Consider the following 21,688-nt stretch of genomic DNA (forward strand, 5'->3'; position numbering starts at 1 on the left):
ATGTCGGTTGCCGGCATCCCCAAAGCTTTTGCCCCGAAGATGCCTGCCCCCTCGGCTGAAGGGAGGCCCCTGCACGGGCCCCTCCACTTCAGGACCCACCAGTGTCCTGAGAAGCAAAACCGAGAAGAATTTGTTCAGATCCATTCATCTCTTCAGATCCCTCCTGGAGGAGCTGGGGGCAGCATTTTGCAGGGCACATTGGTGCAGCGAAGACTGGCAAAGTAGGGATTGGGGAGAGGGTAGGGAGGGAAAGGTAGCTGCCAAAGAGAAGCCAAGAGAACGTGTCCCCTAGGAAAGGTGCAATGGGGCAGGATAGATGGGGCAGTATTGTATTTTGGTAGGGAAAGCCCAGGTTGTGATTCGTAGAAAACCATTGGGTTAGGTTTAGAAGGGGCAGTGACACAGACACACACACAGACACAGACACAGACACAGACACACACACACACACACACACACACACACACACACACTTTGCAAGGCAGTTTTGAACTCCAGCCACTTCAACCATGTTTTCTTTGGATTACAGCCAAGAAAGGGGGCAGCAAACAGCAGCTGACAACGCAAAGCAAAGGCTTCCAAATCCTACAAGCCAAGGGGGCAGTTTTAGCTTTACGGACGTGCCAGTTTTAATTCGGTCCCTGCTATAAAAGGGGTTGCCGGGTTGTCCTGCAAGGATTTGCTTTGCTGGTTTCTTGCCCGCAAACCTGTCAAAGTGGTTAGAGGATTTTGTTTGATCATAATAAAAAAAATAGAAAGCAACAAATATATTTTGCAAAGGGTTAAACGGTGAGATTTTCCTGAAATTAGGAGTCTGGATGGTTTCAGGAAAACAGTTTCAGCTGTTGTAATAAGTGGGATGAGCTTATTGAGTGGGAGCCTCCTCGGGCGTCTTAGCAGCTGAATAAAAACAATTCATACGCAATAAGGCTTTTTTTTAAACCTTCAAACACATTTATGTCATTTATTTACATTTATTAAGAACTCAGATCAGGGTCCTGTGTTCTTTCCCCTTCCTTTTTTTTTTTTCTACACACAAACATACAATGCATTTTTTCTGAACAGAGTATTGGCCAAGTTCCAAATTTATACAGCTTTTAGTTATCTTCCAACACTCTTTATTTGTTTCACTTTTTGCCATCATATTCTTTCTCTCTAATTCTTATTTTCTTTTCTTTATTTCTGTTATCAAAGTAGTCTTACCCTTCGCCCTAAACTCTAATCATTAATCAATTTCTTTTTTCCCTTTTTCCCCTTCTCTCATTACTTCCTCCAAATTAAACCCTTTAGTTTCAAATCAATCATTTTTCTAATATTTGACCTTTGACCTAATATTTTCTCTTCCTGTTGCAGTGTTACAACCCTTGTAAATTTGAGATTTGGACACGACCATGGGCCCAAAAAGGGGGGTTCTTTTTCCTAAAAACATTAGCAAATTTAATAAAAGCATAAAAATCAACGAACCAGACTAAACCGCAACAAACAATACTTCTATCGTCCTAAACAAGTCTAATCCGCAAAACCCAAGTTAAAATTTCATTTCTTTCCAAGCAGAAAAGAAGCTAGACAGAGTCTTCTCTTTAACCAAAGCAGTCAACAACAACTAAGCTTCAGCTTGACTGAGCTGAATTAGAACCTGGATCTTGCAATGTTGTCGCCCAAGATATCAGCCCCTCCCACACCCACTGAAGAAGAGCGTCCACTCTGAAGTGCATTGAAAAGATGCAAGTAATGTCCTGAGCCCTTTAAAAACGGGGGTGGCGTGGGGTGGGGTGGAGTTGTGGAGGGTCCCTTGAAGTCTGAGTTCACTGGCAGTTTTTACTCATCAAGAAGGAAATTTTCTCATCCCAGAGAAAATTAGTAAAGAAAATGTTTACTTGATTATACATGTAACAACAGCAGCAAGAATTGTTTTTGCACAAAATTGGAAAACAGAGAAAATACCTCTGGAAGGAGAAGTTATCAAAAAAAAATTTTTTTAGATTGTGCAGAAATGAATAGATTGATGATCAAAGAAAGAGAGGATTCAGAATACTTTAAGATATGGGATCAATTTTACCATTGGGTAAAATTGTAAGAAAATGGTGTAACTAGAATATTGAGTAATTAATGTAACAGATTAAATTGGAAAGCCAGGAAGAAAACACCAAGATGTCACATGGAAGAAATGACTGATGTACTAAACGTTTGTTTGCTTATAAATAAAAAACTTTATTTTTTTAAAAAAAAGAGGGCTGTGGGACAATGCTGTGCCTCCCCTCCATTGCTGTTACCATTATCCAGTTAATTAATCTAACCAAGAGAGCCGAGACAGGAAGGTTCCTGCACAAGGCAACGCGGATGGGCTGACCTAGAAAACTCTCTTGCAGAAGTGGCTTTAAGCCCCTCTCAGCGCAAAGCAGGAAAGAAAGGCTGATCAGTCAGGATCTCTGAGTCTTTCGGTTTCCAAATTGCCATCATATTTCATTCTCTTTTGGGAAAAATGCAGCAGAAGGACTGTGTAATAGCCGCCCACTTTCAAAGCGCAGCAGCCTGTTGCGTGAAGGGAACCTGGAATAGGAACGCTCTTGGGAGTCTCCCCCCCCATTTCAAGGCAAGGAAGCAGCTCTTTGAAGTTGGCCCCTCTGCCCTCTGTGGGGTGCAGGCAGGGTGGCCCCCTGGGTCTTGGCCAGTGGCTCAGAGAGAGACGAATTCAGATCACGACTCTTAAGACACAGCGTCCAGTTCTGTAAAGATGCAGGAGAGTTCATTAAGAAGACGGCAGCAGAGTTTATTTAAAAAGAAAGAGAAAAAAAAAGAAACGAACCACGCATGTTAAGCTAGCAGTACAACTAGGATGCAATCAAACCTGAGAACAAAATCCTTATATGGGGGATCCAGTTACAAGTCTTGCCATTGATTTTCTGACCAGGAATGGTCAAATGTAGACAAGCAGGATGTGAAGGACACCTCTGCCCCTGAGTGTGCCTGGTCAGCCCTCCCTGCAGCCGGCGGAGGGTCAGGCCCAGAGCCAGCAAATTCTGATCCCGAATTCTGTTGTCATTGCCTTTGTCCTAAATTGAGCTGAAGGGCTGATTCAATGGAAGCTTTTGTTGCCAAATTGCGATGTTTCTCTTCTCTTCTAACACCGGAGAGGCCTCTTTCTCCTTCTTCCCCCATGGCCTTCTGGGCAGGCTGGAAGGTTCTTAGGAAGTCAGATTCTGAACTACACTGTGATCCAGAGACCAGCCTTGGCCCCCACTGGGTTCTCCCCCCCTCCTCCCTCCAAAGGAGACAGGAGTGATCTATGGCATTGTTTTCCAGAGATAAGCTGGAACAGAAGATCTATTAGCGGCTGGAAGGCAGAGCCAAGATTAGACCCTGCAAGGCTAGCTTAATTATCCCTGGCAAGAGAAACACACAGCATTTTATCAGTGAAGCCAGGGGGAAGGAAAGGCGAGGGAGGGAGGCTCGACCAGCAAGTGTGGGGTGAGTGGGTTTCCACTTGCTCCCTTGGCTTGCCTGGGGGACCGACACGTCTCTTGCCGGCTAGCCGATGATGATCATTCTGACCTTTGCCTTCACCTTGTCTGCCTTGCTTTGTCACTGGGCCAGGCTTCCCAACTATTCCGTGCACGCTTCTTGCATATCCAGGCGAGTAAAGTCAGCACTTGATCGATTCCTGGAGGATGAGCCATCATGAGCTATTAGCTGGGGGGTGGGGGAGACGGAGCCTCTGTGGTTGAGGGCAGCCTGCGCAGGAGAGGCTGGAGGAAAAGGGGCCTCTGGCTGGGTTCCTGGGAGTCCTCCTGCTGGCTCCCTATAGAGACAGGGTGGATGGGACCCAGAGGCTGGCTTGGAATTGGGGGCGGCTGAGCCCAGCCCATCTGCTGGGCAACACAGCTTTGAAGGGCTGGGGTCCTGCCCAGGGGTGGGATTCGCACCAGTTCGCTAGAACCGGTTGTTAAGTAGTTAAGCAGTTCGGAGAACAGCTGTTAGAAGAAATCTTTTTTTGTTTTTTTCCACTTTACAGGGTTAATCCTATAAGGAATTACAACATTCTGGTGTTTCTAGCCTAATCTTTATTGCCCTGCTTACAGAAACTGCCTCTCTGTTAACCCTTATTACTTTTTTGGCAGTACACCTAGACTTAATGTCACCTCTGGAACTTCTCCAGCGTGTTGGTTTTTTTTGCTTGACTTTCTTAAAGGGGAAGGGTGGTTTTATGCTTTTTACACTGCTGTTGGGAGGAAATAACTCTCCTCTTAGAGTTCTTCCAGCCAGGATGCAATGATGAGCACTTTGAAGAAATAATTGAATAACAATGACTGGTCTTCACACTTATGACTGTCCTCACATTTTGTGTTTTGCGGCCTATCTTGTCACCATGGTGAAGAGAAGCACTGCAGTTGTGAAATGAGTGACACAATTGTTAAGAATGCTGTAATGGAGATAAATGTGAGGATGGTCGTAAATGCAAGGACCAGTCAAAAGTGTGAGAACTGGTCAGAAATCACTTTTTTCAGTCCTCTGAATAGTCCCTATGCATGTAGCCATGGCCACCTGGTCACATGACCAGGTAGTCATGCAAACCTGGTCACATGACCAAGCCACGCCCACAGAACCGATTGTTAAAAAATTTGAATCCCACCACTGGTCCTGCCCCTAAATAAGGCGCCAATTTATAACACAGGGCCAAGCAAGAAGGCCAGCGCGGCTGCCTGCCGGGCGAAACCTTGAGGCAGAGGGGCATCCACTCACTGACCCAAGGGAGGGGGCACCTGGCGGGAAGCCTTGGATGAGTGGGAAAGAATATTGAGTGTGTGTGTATGGATGGATAACAAAGAGTGCAAAGATCCCCTCCCCCACGTGTCTAATTGAAGTGTTTGGGCAAACTCATGAATCACCCACTTGTCTTGGGGGATGTTGTTTCAGGCAGCAAAACGGGGTTGGGGGCTCCTCCAGCACCCCTCCGTTTACCTTCCCAGCCAGGCAAAGTCACCCTCCTCTCCCCAGGGATCTAGGAATCCCTGCCCATCTCGCAGGAGCATTGCCCCCTCTCCCTTTAGAAGCCAAGCTGGCCCTGCAAGGCTTAAACTATTGTGACCCAGGCCCATGTAGGTAGTAGGAAACTCAGTCAGTGTAAAAATAAACTTTATTAGAACAGCTGAGAATTAACTCATTCTTAGCGTAATTCAACTAAATTAAAGCAAATTCCTCCCAATACAAATTCCTCAGTCCTGTCACCAACCTTGGTCCAATTAGGCAAACTGCCAAATGCCTTTCTTGGCAAAAGTTCAGAAAACACCGATACAAAAATAAATGCAACAAGACAAAGCTATCAACGTTGTTTTCTGGCAAAGAGCCCAAACGCTGTTGCTGGTCTTTTAAACCTTATGGGAGGGGCCAATCATCTTTGGCCATACTCCTGAATCATCCTCTTTGCTTGAGCTGCTCTTGCCTTCCGGCAGCTCTTCTCATGCGTGCATTAGGAACAGGCTCCTTCTGTTCCTCTGCCTCACTTCTGTCAGCCTCTGGAGGTTCTGGAGTGCGCATCTCACTCCCTGATGGCCCTGGCCCCACCTCAGCCTCCGACACAGAGCCCTCATCCGGGCCTTCCCCAGCCACCAGGACTGGCCCATTCTCTTCCTCAGCCTCATTGCTGTCCAACTCTGTTGCCAGCTCCACAGGCTGCTGGACTCAGAGGCAGCGAAAAGGGAACCTGGCTCCTGACCACTTCCAATTCTGCCTCCTTGAGCCGGAATTTGTTTCATGGCTCCTCCAGCCCCCCCGCTTCCCTCCCACACCCCTAATGAGAAATTGGTCAACTTTCTAGAGGCTGTTATTCTAAACAGTAACATTCACTTTTCAAAATGGTCACACAAGGAAGGGAATTTTTACCACCACAGGGGGGAAACCTCTTTGTGTTAAGATATACTCCCCCCCCCGCCTTTCTCAGAAATAAGATCATGAGAACTCTGCCCCCCTCCCACCTTAATCTCTTTTAAATGCACTTAGCAAAGGAGTCTCTGAGGGTTCCGATTTTTAGCAGGTGAAGTGTGGCAGTTTAGCTGTAATTACTTCCACTGCCAACAGAGGTAATTGGTGGCGCCCCCTGCTGACAGTTAGAGAAAGGCTTGGCAGCGGTTGCCCCTTGCTGAGCGTGAAAGGCAGTGCTAGAATAAAGGGAAGGGGGGGGGAAGCGGAGAGGGGTCTTCCCTTTTTCCAGGGGCGTTTGGTTAAAATGATAGACCTTAAAGACAAGGCTGGGAGGGGTGAAGATGCCACCTATCCTCTTGTGGCAGGCCCCGGCCTTTCTGCAGAAGCCTTTCTGAGGACCCCACTGCAGCTGGGTGAGGGCCACGGGACCAAACTGCCAGCTGTGATTTTACCTTTAGCCAGTGATGTTTGGTGGGGGACGAGGGGTGCACACCTTGCCTCACTTTCCTGAGCTATCAAACTAGTACTGTTCTTTCTAGAAGTTTCTGCCTTTTGCAGCAGCTGTTGCGGGGATCCGAGCCTTCCCGGGAACAGCCACGTGAGCTCAGCTCCGGGCTCGAACGTCTCCTTGTGCCTCCACCGTCTCCTCTTCTTTCTTTCCGTAGCCAGCGGTCTCTCGCCTCAAGGGCTGCTTGTCCCCAGATAAATCAGGATTTCATAGCAATTAATCTCCGGGATCCCACAGCAGTGATCAGACGGCTGTGGACAGGTTTCATTAAGCTCTCTGTAATCAGGAACACCTCGCTGGCTTTCTGCAAAGGGGGGAGGGTTGGCGGCCTATGGCTGTAACTGAACTGCTCTCCCCCTCCAACTCTCCCTCAATTATGAGGTAGCTGGTTCATGGAAACTGCCCATGGACTCTTTGCCGATAACCTTGCGTTTTTTTTACAAGAGGCAAGAACCACCTGTTTCAAATCTTCCACCTGGACCTGGTGGGGCCCCTCTGCCAAAGCTCTGGTGCCAGAACCGGCCTTGCCTGGAACCCCTTAGATGCCCATAGGAGCCCAGTGTGTCTCCACCCCCCCCCAAAGTCTTCTGGTGAGGATTTATTCCCAGTTGACAAAATGCCCCCTTTTCTCCCTTTTTCTGCTCCAGGCATAAACTCTGCCGGGAAGCCCTCCGGCTCATTTTCCCACCATGAGGAGCTCACAAACAGCACCTTCCTGAGGAGGAAGACGGGGCCCTCCAGATACCCCACCCCAGAGAGTCTGAAGCAGATGCCAGAACAGCCCCTGGATGCTCTGGCTCCCAAGCTGGCTTTGCCCTCAAAGGGGCCCTTCTTGGGGCCCACCGCACGACCAGCCCCTCCTGCCAGGAAGAAGCAGGAGAACCAGCGGCTGAAGCTGGCCACCGACCCCAGGCCCTTTGTGGAGAGCCGGCAGCCCTCGGAGGATTTGGGGGAAGGGCTCCCCGGGTCTCTGGATGAGAAGCCCACCCTGCCTGTGGGAGAGGGCAGGGAAGGTAGCCTCGGCGTGACCACCCATTCCTCGCTCCAGATCTCTCCTTTCACAGTTCTGCCGGCGGCGACCGGGGGTCCTGGCGCTTCTCCTCCAGGGGTGACTGAGACCCTTGAAAAGGAAGCCGTGATCTTGCCCAACAGTACCCCCCAGAGTGCTGAGGCTGAGGCTGAGGCTGTGAAGGGGAGATCTTCCTCCAGGGAAGAGGGTCAAGAAGTGACTTCTGCCATCGTGAGCCCCCCGAAACAGCTGCCGAGTAAGTGATCTCTGCCCTGCCTGACCCCTCTGTCTCCCCATCGCTGCCCCTCCCTTCTGGTTGCTCTTTTGTTTCTCCACTCGCTCTGCTCATGGGAAGGGTTTGTGGGGGGTCATGGATGCACCTTCCAATGCATTTTGCTGGAGCTCTTTTCCTTGGTCTGCCCGCCTCCTTCGAGATGTGGGCTCTCAGCCCAGGACTCCCCGGCACCCAGTAAGGCTCCCTCCAGGCCTGCTGGTGGGGGGCTGATCCTGGCTGCTCTCAGTCACTCTGCAAGAGGCCAGGTGAGAGCACTTTCGGCTGGCCTCCCTTCCAGGTCTCTGCAGCGTGAATTTCTCTGAACCGGAGGGCTACATCGACTCAGCCGAGGCTCCGCTGGTGCCCCAGAATGACTTCCTGGAGTGCATCTTCCGTGTGACAGTGTACACCGGATATGGTGTGGAGCTGCAGGTAGGAAGGGCTGCTGGAGGGCTGGCGTGAGAGGGGGCTGCTGAACTGGGTGAGCCTTCCTTCCCTCTTGAATGCACCTAGCTATTACGGCTAAGGAAGGCACCCTGGCCATGTGCTGCCTCCCTGGGCCCCTGACTCCCCACCCAGTTGAAATGGGACCCTGAGAAATTGCGGCTCAATCTGGAGCCTCCCAAGAGGGTCTTACACCCTCCATCCCTCCCCTGCTGCTCTTCCTGGGAGTTGTAGTCCTCTGCCACATCCAGAGGGAAGCAGGGCTGGGCGAGCCTGCTCCAAGGGAAATAACCTCTCCAGTTACATTCCTATGAGGCACCCGAAGACTAATGAGCAGACTCCCGAGGACATTTTCCTCTCCACCTGCGTGGTTCATCATCCGGAACAGATTCCTGATGCCATGTGGAGGGGTCTCCATCTTTGTTCTTTTTTGCTTGCCTGTCAGGCCTGGAGAGCTGGGGCTGCTTAAATTTCTAGGGCTGCTAAAGCAGGACATTTCAGGCAACACAAATGCTAGCCTGAGCAGGAGGAGCAAAGCTGCTATTCAGAGCAGGAAAATCCTTCAGGTGAAGGAAAGGAGCTCATTCAAAAGAAAAGGGACCCCCTCCAGCCCTACCTTATCTATTGGCTCCCAGACCAGTGGTGAAATCTGAACTGGTTTACTACTGGGTCGCTGGCTGTGCATGCGCAGCACACACCGAATAAGAGGTGTGAGCATGCGCAGTGCACACCAAAAGGGGGCATGGGGTAAATAGGACAGACCGCGGGAGGGGGGTGATCAGCTGTGGCGCACAATCTTTTTTTTTTACTTTTAAAAGCATTTTTTAAAAAACCTATTGGCCCGAATACGTTGTTAAAAAAAATGCTTTTAAGAGGTAAAAAAAAGGCTCTGACGATCACAGCTGAGCTGTGCGATCATCAGAGCCTTTTTTTTTACCTTTTAAAAGCATTTTTTAAAAGAAACGGCAAGCGGGCTACTGGGCAATTGGGTGGGCATGGGCAGGGGGCAGGCAGGGATTCTCGCTACCGGTTCTCCAAACCACCCACTGCCATTGCTACCGGATCAGCCGCTCCAGTCTGAACTGGGAGCATTTCACCCATCCCAGAACCTTTGTTTGTCTGCTCCACCCCGGGGCACTTGAACAGGTCAGGCACCTCAGTTCAGGGCATAATTATGTCCACCTTTCCCCCCCTGAGTCAGGCAGCTCTGGAATTTTGGATTCCTCTCATCCGACGGGTCTCTTCCTGATGTGCAGGTGAAGAGCGTGAACCTGTCTGAGGGGGAAGTGCTGGCCATTCGCGGGGAGGACGATGGCCACTTGGTCACGCTGGCCAATCAGACCCTCCTGGTAGAAGGCCAGGTCATCCGCAGCCCCACCAACACCATCTCCGTCCTCTTCCGAGCCTTCCCGGATGGCCTTGGGACTTTCCAGCTGCATTATCAAAGTAAGCCGGTTGGGACAGCCCCCTCCCCATCCAAAATTTCCCCTCCTCCCGCCCAGAGCTTCCTTGCGGGCCTTCCTTTTCAAACACAGGAGCTCGTTTGCTGACTTTACCTCCTGCCAAGGTTCATTGGGGTCCAACGAAGACCCGAGATGCCCCACCAGACACAGCCCCACCTTCTCTGGAAGAAATGGGGCTGCCCCTCAGCTGAGCCTTTCACAGGGATGACCTGCTTGGATAAGGGCTATTGGCTCAGGCCAATTTTAGGGCCTCTGCAGCCAAAGGAATTTTGCTTATTTTTTTTTTTTTTATAAAAAAGTTTTATTTTTACATTCATATCAAATAATTCATCCAATGTACAATTATATATAATTAGTCGGGCTTGCCCAGTCACCACCCCCCTTTTTAACTCTCTTAGGAATTTTGCTTATTTGAGGGGCTTCAGCCCATCATTCTCGCTGGCCTGTTTCCCAGGCAGGCAATTCACCTCCATGCACCTGCTGCCTGTCATTTCCTCCTGGCACAAAAGGCACAGGTGTGCTTAGGGAAAAGGCTGAAAGAAAGCGGGCGCCCTTCGTGCTTGCAGATGGAGGGAAGCAGAGAGGGCAGAGTGGCTTAAAAGCCTTTCAGTGCAGGTGGCACCTGGTGGCACAGAGGGCAAGGCCTGAGGTAGCATGTGGAGCTATGGGAAGGGAGACGGGGCTGCGGGCAAGTTTTCCAGGAAGCCCTGGAGGGTGTTCATCCCGTCCCAGGTGGAAGCCATCCCAGTGCCCAGGTGGAAGAGTCCTGGTGCAATTTCTGGGGTGGGGTGGGGTGGGGGACCCTTCTAGGCTCAATGTCAGAGGACTGAATGCAACCTTTCTGGTCCGGCTCCCCCTGGGCAGGGCAGGCTGTGAAGTCTCCCCATCATCCAGAATCCAGAGAGTCGGTTGGCGGCATCCCTCCGTTCTGTGCTGCTTGGCGAACGCTTCCCCTGCCGGTCATTTTAACGTCATCTGCGCACTTTTCCCAACAGTATTTATGCTGAGCTGCAGCTTCCCACGGAGGCCCAATTTCGGGGAGGTGGCCGTCATGGGCCTGCACTCAGGGGGCCTGGCTCATTTTAACTGCCATCTGGGCTACGAGCTGGAGGGGCCCCAGACCCTGACCTGCCTCAATGCTTCCAAGCCGCAGTGGAGCGCCCCGGAGCCTATCTGCTCAGGTATGGAAGATGGGTGGGCAGCGGTGGCCAGAGGGTGGGCAGGCCACGCCTTGACCATCTGTGCCTCCCCCCTCCTTGTCTCTGCTTTCAGCCCCCTGCGGAGGCACCGTGCGCAATGCCACCATTGGCCGCATCTTGGCACCAACCTCTCTGAGGAGCCCCTCGGGCAGCGTGGCTTGTGTGTGGACGGTCAGCGCCCCTGAAGGGCAGAAGCTTCACCTGCACTTTGAGAAGCTGGCACTGGGGGACAAGCAACGGTGAGGTGGTGGCGAGAAAAGGCTGGGGTGATGTTCTCTAAGAAGCAGCAACAGCGGCGACGCAAAACACCTGCTGTGATTTCTAACATTAAGCTGGGTGCTTCCCGAATCCAATCCCGGTGCTGTTTTCCACCAGCTATCCAGAAATAAGGATCCTTCTCCAAAACACATCTGGAGCATTGGGGTCCCCAGCACGCTTTGCCAGCACTGCCAGGCCCACTGCATTTGAAGTGGCAGGTGCCAGTGTCCAAAGGAGCAGCTTTTCTAAAAATAAAGAATAAAAATGAGGGACAGACAATAAAACAACTTTATGAGCTATGCTGAGTAAAACACCTATTTGTGACCCCAGAAAACATGGCGGTTTCCCTGGTATGCCTTGGCAGGCTTTGCCCCCCTTATACTTTTTTTTAAATTATTATTATCTCCGAAGACTCAGGGCGGCTTACACTATGTCAAGCAATAGTCTTCATCCATTTGTATATTATATGCAAAGTCAACTTATTGCCCCCAACAATCTGGGTCCTCATTTTACCTACTTTATAAAGGATGGAAGGCTGAGTCAACCTTGGGCCTGGTGGGACTTGAACTTGCAGTAATTGCAAGCAGCTGTGTTAATAACAGACTGCATTAGTCTGTTGAGCCACCAGAGGTACTTGACATTCTCGTGATGTGACCCCAGGAACCGTAGAGCAGATTCAGAAGTGAAAAGCAAAATGGGTTCCCTCCCCAGCTGGACTGGGCGCAAGGGCAGCGAGGTGACCCCGAGGACCGTCCTCCGGGGCTTTCGCTCTTGTGCACACACCCCTCCTGACCTCGATCTTGCTTGTCCTTGTGCTCCAGAATTGTGGTCTACGGCGGAGAATCGAACCGCTCAGCTGTGCTCTACGCTTCCCAGCAGGGCAACAACGTGCCCTTCGAAGGAGTGATCAGCGAAGGAAACGCCTTGCGGGTCGACTTCACCTCGGAGGACCCCGACGGAGAGCCCACCTTCAACATTCGATTCGAAGGTGATGCGCCTCACCCTGTTCCTCAAAATGGTCAGACTGGGGGGAGGGGAGCTGGGGGGGGGGGCAGGAGGATTTTTTCCCTCTTGCTGCTGAAGGTGCCAAATTAAGGCAAGGGCAGGGATGCAAGCAGGGATGAAATGCTCCCAGTTCGGCCAATCCGGTAGCAATGGCGGCAGGTGGTTCGGAGAACCGTAGCAAAAATCCCTGCCCCCCCCATGCCCAGCTGAGCCACATGATCGTCAGAGCCTTTTTTAAAACTTTTAAAAGCATTTTTTAAAAGGTAAAAAAACTGAAGCCTGCTAGGCAAAAAATGGGGTAGGGTGGGGTGTTTGTTAGAGAGAGAGAGAGAGAGAGAGAGAGAGAGAAGGAAAAGGAGAGGAAGAAAGGACTACAAACCTGGCACTAGACACAGCTTCAGAGGATAATCCAGGGCTGGAAGGGACCTGGGGTCATGTAGTCCAACCCTGCTCCAGCAGGACATTGTTAGTGAGTTTCTGTCTTTTGATCCCCCAGTCACATAGCCACGCCTACCCAGTCACATGACCCCACCACCAAGCCATGCCCGCTGAACCGGTAGGAAAGAAATGTAGATTTCACCACTGGATGCAAACCTCCCTGTTCCGAAAGGAGAAGGTCAAGGCCCCGGAGGACTGCTTGCAGTGGGGCCAACCCTCCCCCCCCTTGGTGCTGGGGATCAGGCCCAACTGGAGGCTGCCCATTGGGTGAAGGTACCAAGGAAGCCGGACTCTCTCTGCAATGCTTGCCAGACTGGCCTCTCTGGAGGTCTCCTGGTGGGTGAGGCGGTCTTCAAATTCCTCCGAAGGCTGGATCAGCCCCCTCCCCTTCTCAGTCCCTCTGCCTGGCATGGGGGGGGAGCAGCTCTGCCTCCCTCCCATCATCTGAAGGGAATCTAGCAGAGAGGACCACTGACAGCTCCCAGCAGCTGCCTTGGAGCTTCCCTAGAAACGGGAGAAAAATGTCTGGAGAAAAATCGGGTTGCTGCCGATGAAATGAAGGCCAAGGCATTCTCTTATCTCTCAAACACGGAGCACTAATTTTCTGGCCTTTATTGCTTCCAATGATTACTTACTGCATCATCATTATTGCTCCTTCCTCCTTTTTCATCTTTCTCTCCACTTAAAATTCTGCCACGGTGAACCTAATTTGATTTTGCGCGGTCTGCCGGCTGCGTCTCCCCACCCAATCCAGCCTGCAGCCCTCGTCCACTTCCCTGGGTTCTCTGCTCTTTCCCTGACTGCCTCAGGAGCCCTCTGCCCCCCCCCCCCGCCCTGGGCATGGCCACTTGTGCCCTGCCAGGACCCTTTGGCATCAACCAGCACCTTGGAGAGCTCCTGGAGCACCCCCACCCCCAGGCCAAGGGAAGCGCAAAAAGCCCTGAGCTAAATGGGGCGAGTCGGCTCAATTTCCCGGATCAAGATCAGGGTCGAAAGATAAAATTGTCAAAACTGCACATGAACAAAAGACCTTTTAAAAAAAAAGGCTGAACCCGAACAGTGAATAAAATCGACAGTTTAATTCAACTGACGGAATCAGAACACGCATCGAATCCTTCTAATTTTCCAGCAAAAATTAGTTTCAGTTCAGATCAGTGGGGAAATCCAAATTTTTTTACTAGCAGTTCTGTGGGTGTGGCGTGGTGGGCGTGGCAGGGGAAGGATACTGTAAAATCCCCATTCCTTCCCCACTCCTGGGGGAAGGCTACTGCAAAATCTCCATTCCCACCCCACTCTGGGACCAGCCAGAGGTGGTATTTGCTGGTTCTCCAAACTGCTCAAAATGTCCACTACTGGTTCTCCAGAACCTGTCAGAACCTGCTGGATTTCACCGCTGGTTCAGACCCCTCTGCAAAATAATTGCCTCCAGCCTCAGGCTGCTTCCTGGCTGGACTTGGCCCATTCCTTGCACCAAAAGGACCCATTGGTTAGGGAGCTGCAAGGCCTGCCTGCAGAAGTGGGTGCTGGGGGTGTGTGTGTCTGCCTCTGCCAGCCCTACCCTTCTGTGTCCCATCCCCAGCCTTCGAGAAGGGCCACTGCTACGAGCCCCACCTGCAGAATGGCAACTTTACCACCTCCGATGCCACCTACAACCTTGGGGCAATCGTGGAGTTCACCTGCGACCCCGGGCACAGCCTGGAGCAGGGGCCAGCGGTCATTGAGTGCATCAACCTCAGGGACCCCTACTGGAATGACACGGAGCCCTTGTGCAGAGGTGGGTCATGTCAGATCAAGGGCGGGGCTCTGCCTCCAGTGGGGGGCTGCGGCCCCTGGGGCGTCCTGACTCTTGACCTTGCAGCCACCTGCGGAGGAGAGCTCTCCACGGCGGCTGGAGTCATCCTGTCCCCCAACTGGCCGGAGCCCTACACAGAGGGCGAGGACTGCATCTGGAAGGTTCACGTGGGGGAGGAGAAGCGAATCTTCCTGGACATCCAGCTGTGAGTATTTCCCCCAGCTGAGGGGAGGATTTCATGCATCAGTACTCAGCATTGGGGAGGGACAGTTTGCACTTCCAAAAGGCTGGTGTGTGTGTGTGTGGGGGGGGGGTTGCTGTCTGCCTGCAGAGTGAAAGTGAGGTTAGGTCAAGGTTGGGGGAGGGGCACAGACAGGTCTGCTCCATGGTCTCCCTTGACTGGCATTGCCTGTTAAGCTACAGCCACCGATCTGGCTGCCTCTTCCACAAATGCATCCCATCACACAAAAGACAATCTCTGGATTTGCAGCCCCTTGGAGCACAAGCTCTTCCTGTCTCCTGCTTCACACACACACACACCGCACACACATCTCGCAGCAAATTAAAGCCTGACTCGGGACTTGCAATTCCTCCCTGCAGAAACCTTGATAATCCAGCTTGAATGACAGATACCTGGATCGTGCTTTCCCCCCCCACCTATGGCAGCACAGAGGGTTTTTTTTTGGGGGGGGGGGAGTCTGCCAAAACTGCTTCCTTCTCTCTAGCAACTGCAGCACCCCTGATCTTTTCCCCTGCTCTGGATTAAGATGGATCTGAGCGAAGGAAAAACCCATGGCTGAAGGGAAGAGGCTGCTCTTTAGAAGGAAACAACACTGTCCCGTCTCCCTGGGATGGTAAATGTTTTGCTTTCCAAGATGCTTTGGCAGAGCTGCCCACACTCCCCTTGCACACACACACACCCATCCCTGTGCTGCTGCTCAGAATCTGCCAGCCCCGGCTGAGCTTGGAGTGTCCAAGAAGAGGAGAAGTGACCAGGAGCAACCGAGGCCAGTCCAGCAGGCTCCTTATTCTATTCTATTCTATTCCTATTCCATTATTTCTATTCTATTCTCTGTGCTCCCCAACCCTAACCACTCCTTGGCTCAGAAGAGCCCAATGCAGTTAAAGAAATTGGGAGGGGGGAAGGAGGCTTTCTTTAGTTAGCTGGCAACCTCAGGTTTCTCCCTGGGGTTACCAGCTGACTAAAGAAAGCCTCCCCCCCCCACAATTTCTCACACACAAAAATCTCAAGTAAATATTGGCATTGCTGGGCTGGCGGCTCCCTCTGCTGGCCAGCAGAAGCATTGTAGAATTGACAGCAGAAGGCCAAAGTGAGGCAAGCGGAAGTAAAAAGTTTTCTGGCTCACTCGGCGCTCCGGACACCAATCTGGGCTGTGGATGATGGGTTTGGCCAAGGTTATAGCTGCAGCCAGCAGCTATTGTGCTTGCAGCATCCGAGAGCCCTCCTATCCAGGAACAGTCTATCTGTCGGCGGCAAGAGCAGGAAAGGGTGCCGCCATCTTACTTAGAAGCTTCTCCTGGTAACGGGGTGGTGGTGGTGGTGCAGCTGCCTCCACCCTCTCTCTCCAGCCAGGGCTCCTCCGGATGCTAATCAGAGGAGATCCCCACAGATCTCAGGCCCTGATGACCCAGCAAGGCCCTTCCCGCTCCCCTCTTCTCTCCCTGCAGCCTCAACCTGAGCCAGAGTGACATCCTCACCATCTATGATGGGGATGACCTCAACAGCCACATCCTGGGCCAGTTCCTGGGCAGCAGCGGGCCCCAGAAGCTCTACTCCTCCACGCCCGACTTGACCATCCAGTTCCACTCAGACCCGGCCGGCCACATCTTCGGGAAGGGGCAGGGCTTCACCATGAGCTACATCGGTGGGTGAGCCTGGGCTTCCTTGGGGTGCCCCACCTTTTGGGGCACCCTTCCCATTTTCTCACTGGGACCTTTTTCTGGCTGCAGAAGCCTCGCGGAACGAGTCCTGCTCAGACCTGCCAGAAATCCAGAACGGCTGGAAGACCACTTCTCACACCGAGCTGGTTCGCGAGGCCAGAATTACCTACCAGTGTGACCCGGGCTACGACATTGTGGGCAGCGACACCCTCACCTGCCAGTGGGACCTCATCTGGAGCAGCGACCCCCCTTTCTGCGAGAAAAGTATGGCCTTGCCCAGATTTTATCCCCTCTGTGGCTGTGAGTCGCACTGAAGACACCCTGGTCGTCTTCCTGCTCGGCTCCTGCGAGTTTCAGCCAGGGAAATTCAGTTTTTCAGCCGTCCTTTCTTGGCTCCTCTCTCGGTGTCTGCTGTTACAGCCATAGGAGCCCGGCTGGAAAACGGATTGGCAATCCCAGGCTGTAGAGGGTAACAGAGAGAGAAAAGGGCAGGCTGCCTTTAAGCTAATAAACGGGGAGTCAGTCACTCTGAAACACACACACACACACCACACATACACAATGGGCTGTGTTTGCAAAGAGCCGTTTTTAAAGGAGAGGCGGCTGCTTTGCCCTGGTTTTATGGGGGGGGGGTCAGGGCTGCACCTTGAGGCCAATGCAGAAGGGGGGAGGGGGAGGTGCCAGAGGTGGGTTCTACTTACCTGTACTACCGGTTTGCATCATGCCCATGCACACGCTCTTCTGTGCGTGCCCAGAAGAGTTTTGATGAGATTTGGGTCAGTGGGCGGAGTCTCCCCACCGGTTTTGCTACTGGTTCTATAGAACTGGTCTGAACCGGAGGTAACCCACCACTGCCTGAGCCCATCGGGGTGCTCCAGCCTGGCCTCCCCCTTTTCGCCCTAGTCATGTACTGCACGGACCCTGGAGAGGTGGAACACTCAACCCGCTTAATTTCGGACCCGGTGCTCCTGGTTGGCACCACCATCCAGTACACCTGCAACCTGGGCTTTGTGCTTGAGGGGAGCTCCCTTCTCACCTGCTACAGTCGGGAAACAGGCACCCCCATCTGGACTTCGAGGCTGCCCCGCTGTGTGCGTAAGTCTGGCGCTTGTCTGGCGATGGCATGCTTCTCCTGTGTCTCCTGCCTGGGACCCACTCACTTGTTTGCGGGCATGCAAGAAGGAGCTGTGGTGGTGGTAGAGGTGGGTCCTGGGGTTTTGCATGGAATAGGTCCCCCCTGGGCTAGCCCCCTTGCTAACCCACTCCCCCGATTCCCTTCACGCAGCGGAGGAATCCCTGGCCTGCGACAACCCAGGTCTGCCCGAAAACGGGTACCAGATCCTCTACAAACGCCTGTACTTGCCGGGCGAGTCGCTGACCTTCATGTGCTACGAAGGCTTCGAGCTGCTCGGGGAACTGACCCTCAAGTGCATTTTGGGGCAGCCCTCCCGGTGGAGCGGGCCGCTCCCCACCTGCAAAGGTAGTTCCCCTCGGCTCTCCTGGGCTGCCCCCTCTGGACAACAAGAGCCCTGCAGCTGAAAGGGGAGGGATTTTGCTGGGGGTGGTCAGAGGCAGGAGCCCAAAGCTCAGTTAGCCATCAGGCCGCCCCCCCCTCACCCCCGCTTGACTCCCTGCCTCTTTTCCAGTCAACCAAGACACCTTTGAACATGCCTTGGAAGGTAAGTCTCAGCCAGTCCACACACCCCTTCTGCCCGGGGGATCTGGGCACCTGGGAAGGGCAGGCTGTGCCAGGGAGGCCTGAGCCTTTTGTCTCTTTAGTAGCAGAAGCTGCTGCAGAAACGTCCTTGGAGGGAGGCAACATGGCGCTGGCCATCTTCATCCCTGTTCTTGTCGTTTCCTTGCTGCTGGGGGGCGCCTACGTCTACATCACGAGGTAGGGAGGGAGGGTCTCATGTTGGCACACACAGCCACCATGCATGCTCTCCCCTCCCCGCTTCTGGTGGGATTTTCTCTCTGGAAGCTGGGCTGAGCTGTGGAGGCTTTGCTTTCCTCTTCCCTTCAGATGTCGCTACTATTCCAGCCTGCGCCTGCCCCTCATGTATTCGCATCCATACAGCCAAATCACGGTGGAGACGGAGTTTGACAATCCAATTTATGAGACGGGGGTGAGTTGATGCCTCTTCTCAGCAAAACTGGAGGGAATGGAGATTTTGCAGTATCCTTCCCCGAGGAGTGGGGAGGGAATGGGGATTTTGCAGTATCCTTCTCCTAGAGTGGGAAGGGAATGGGGAGTTTGCAGTATCCTTCTCCTGCCATGCCCACCAAGCCACGCCCAGAGAACCGGTAGTAAAAAAATTTGGATTTCACCACTGGACACACCCGACTGCTCCCTTCTTCAGGTCAACCTCACAGTCATTTGTCGAGATGCCTTTCTTGCCCAGGTGTTGAATTTAAACTCCTCAGGCTTTTAAAGCCAAGAGCTTCTCTTCAAGAAGATTCTTGAAGAGTCTGAGAAGATTCCTCAGTGGCCGGTGACTTGTCTTTCTCTCTCTCTCCCCCCACAGGAAACCCGGGAATATGAGGTGTCCATCTGAAGCAGCCCCCGACACACACCCCACCTCAACTTCCACCCCCCAATATCTCCTGAAGGGACCCACTGGGAGATGTGGGGGAATCTGCCCGAGAGCTTGACCCTGCTGCTCTCCTTTCGCTTTCCATCCAGCTGTGCCCACTTCTTCCTCCTCGTCTTGGTGGACCTTCCCTCGGTGGTCTCTCCGGTCTCCTGGTGGGTGCTGGGCTCAGGCTTTGCTGGCATGGAGCTGAGCCCACTCGGCAACGCAGCCGCTCGTGTGTGGCCAGCCGCAAGGGACACCCTCGCTTGGTTCTTCTCCTGGGTCTTACGGACGTGTTTTGCAACCCTGTGGTTGAAAACTGAGGCTCCTTCCAGCGAAAGGAGTGAGACTTGGCTTGCCCACCATGGCCAAAGCTCCGGCCTCTTGGCAGGGCAGCTCTTCTCTTGGCCTCCTCTGCGCACAGCTGGTGCCACTTCTGCCTCTGCCTGAATGGGGCAAGGAAGCGGAGCCATCATGGGAAAACCCAGCAGCCCAGAGACTCTGGGGCCGCTGGCTGCCAGGGGAGACCTGGAAGGCCAGTCGAGGGAAACCCGTGCCAAGATCTCTCCGCATTTTTATTTTGAGTGTATGAATTGCAGCAGCCCCTTAGCCAGGATGAGATGCAGAGTAGGGTGGGGGGTGGGGGGCTCTGGAAGTTGAAGGGCAGGAGACCTTTTGAGGGGTGTATGTGTGTGTGTGTGTCTCGGACACGGTCCTTCTTCCGAAGAAATCCTTGGCCGTTGCAACCTCTTCAGTCCTCCTGGCCCCGATAAATGTGCTGCCTCTGGGCAACTTCCCCTTTTGCACTGGTGCATTCTTTGTGGGCTTTGGCAAAGGCAGCTCCCGGAGCTCTGCTATCAGAACGGACGGAGACAGGAGGGGGGTCAAGCCGTTGTCCCACCCAAGCAGAACTACTAGCGATCCAGCTCATTCCAGAGGCCTCTGGCACTGCCACCCACCCACCAGGCTGCATCAGGAGCCCTGGGGAACCGAAAGGTGACTTCAAATGCAGGGTCAGCTGGATGAGCTACAAGAAAACCCCCTCCGCCTGCACACACCCTTGGGAGTCGTGTCCAGGACAAACACTCCACTCTTCCACCCAAGTGACTCTCCGCCCTGGACGCCTCTGCCCTGGGACAAGTCGGGTTTGAAGGAGGCGAAAGAGAAGATCCGATGGGCTCCCCGCTTTCTATGGGAACGTGATGAGACAGAAGACTTCGCCCCTCCCCCTTTGCCCCTCCCCCCCTCTCAATGGATGAACTGGAGGAGGAATATTGGGCTGATTTATTCCCGTCTTTGTAAAAACAGTGGAAAATGTAACTATGATGATTTTTTTAAACATGTCTGTTTTAGATTAGAAATCCAGGCTGGTACATCTCTGCCGGTGTCAAGGATTTGGGGGGTGGGGGTGGGCGGGTGTTTTCCCCTCCTTTTAAAGCATACAGGCCCCCTTTCCCTCCTGCTCCTGTGAAAGTGTATTGTGGTTTGCGAAGGCTGGGAAAGGCGGTGTGCCAAGCAGCAAATGTACACGACTTCTCTCCTTTTATAAGTGTGACGGGATTAAATATTTTTGAAGATGACACAACCTCTTTGGACAGGGCTGGCATTGAATAAGCTCACTGGGGACAGCACTGAGTTCTCAAGCAACCTCCAGTGGTTCGGAGCTGCTCCCATCCATCATGCTTGTAGTAGTCCTAACAGCGGGATTGTCGGCACCTAACAGCTTGGGTGTTTTTGAGCCAGTGTGAAGACACAGCAACAACACGGCTTCTCAGCTGTGATCTTTCCTCTCTAGCAGGAAACCCAAACCTCGCTGACTGGCTGCCTCCCTCCGCAGCTGCCAGCCTTCCAGGGCTTCCTTGTCTTAATGATGCAAAATTTATGTGGTGTCACGGAGTTTCTCACGCAGTCATGCAAGACACGTAAAACAGGCAGGCCGGCCACACGCATCTCACCTTGCTGGCTAAGATTATGCTGGTGAACAAGCAGGGGCCTGGATGGGAAGGGCCCCGGGGGTTCACCAAGTAGGAAAGAAATGGCTGCTGGGAAACCTGCCTGCTTTTCCCCAGCTGGGAGGGGTCTTCTGAGAAGCTCTGGGGGGGGGACAGGAACCCCCTGCTGCCTGAGCTTCCAAATGACATGCCCAGCAGGGTCAGTCACAGGCGAGCATCCAGCGTGGCCCTTTCCTGAAGATTATGTCCCTCCTCACAGCTGAGCTCAGAGCAGGGAGGGCTATGGGGGGGGGGCTTGGCTGGCCCTGCTGCCTTGTGCTGGTGCCAGCCTTGCAAAGGGCACCTGCCTCAAGAGAGGTTCTTGGACAAACATGAGAACCTGCACCATTTCCCTCCCACCTCAGAGAGGGGAAAGGCTGGGAGCCATTGCTGGCCTTGGTGAAGGGGCACTGAAGCCACAGTCTTTGATCAAGCTCTAGGGCTGGAGGGAGAGCAGGGGTAGGGGGCAGAGCCACAGGTGGAGCTCCTTCGCAAGGCTTCAGTTGGGCTTCTGCGCCTCCTTTTCCTGGGTTATGGGGATATGGCCATTTTGAGCAAGCACCTCCCCCCATGAACTGTCATGGGCCACCCCAAAGGGTCTTCAAGTGAGGGGAGGCTGAGGAAGACCCCCCCTTTTTTTATGCTGCTCTCCTGGCAGCCCCCAGCCAGGAATCCTTGGGCTTGGGTACATGGAACCTGGCCCAGCCCAGTTTTACAGGCAGATGGGGTGGGGGTGAGGAGGCTGGCCAGCCATGCCATCCTGCAGCTGCACCAACCAGGAAGTCTGCTCTCCTTTCCTGAAAGGCCGCCAGGAAGCGAGCGAGAGAGCCACAGTGCACGGACCTTTGCTTTCCTGTGCCTGGGAGCAGCTGAGAGGCTGCCCGGCACTTTCTCAGTCTGATGGCTGAACAGA

General features: G+C 53.1%; 1 protein-coding gene across 1 annotated transcript; it reads left to right on the plus strand.

Annotated features, from left to right (window-relative positions):
- SEZ6L (seizure related 6 homolog like) lies at positions 1-19,313 on the plus strand. Its single transcript, XM_058158800.1, has 19 exons — positions 1-221; positions 4,915-5,096; positions 7,075-7,692; positions 7,792-7,905; positions 8,009-8,142; positions 9,411-9,600; positions 10,613-10,798; positions 10,890-11,055; positions 11,896-12,062; positions 14,097-14,291; positions 14,376-14,514; positions 15,999-16,195; positions 16,281-16,475; positions 17,115-17,306; positions 17,497-17,691; positions 17,858-17,890; positions 17,991-18,105; positions 18,235-18,337; positions 18,737-19,313. The coding sequence occupies exons 1-19, from the start codon at positions 1-3 to the stop codon at positions 18,764-18,766; spliced, it is 3,372 nt and encodes a 1,123-aa protein (XP_058014783.1). The 3' UTR covers positions 18,767-19,313.
- The last annotated feature ends 2,375 nt before the right edge of the window (positions 19,314-21,688 follow it).

Source organism: Ahaetulla prasina, chromosome 15 (assembly GCF_028640845.1).
Source record: "Ahaetulla prasina isolate Xishuangbanna chromosome 15, ASM2864084v1, whole genome shotgun sequence".
In the NCBI taxonomy this organism is placed as follows: Eukaryota; Metazoa; Chordata; class Lepidosauria; order Squamata; family Colubridae; genus Ahaetulla; species Ahaetulla prasina.

Excerpts from the sequence above, each read along its gene's own strand:
- SEZ6L (XM_058158800.1), top strand. The coding sequence starts at position 1 with ATGTCGGTTGCCGGCATCCCCAAAGCTTTTGCCCCGAAGATGCCTGCC. Across the intron at positions 9,601-10,612 it reads TTTCCAGCTGCATTATCAAA|TATTTATGCTGAGCTGCAGC; the intron begins GTAAGCCGGTTG and ends TTTTCCCAACAG. Across the intron at positions 14,292-14,375 it reads CACGGAGCCCTTGTGCAGAG|CCACCTGCGGAGGAGAGCTC; the intron begins GTGGGTCATGTC and ends TTGACCTTGCAG.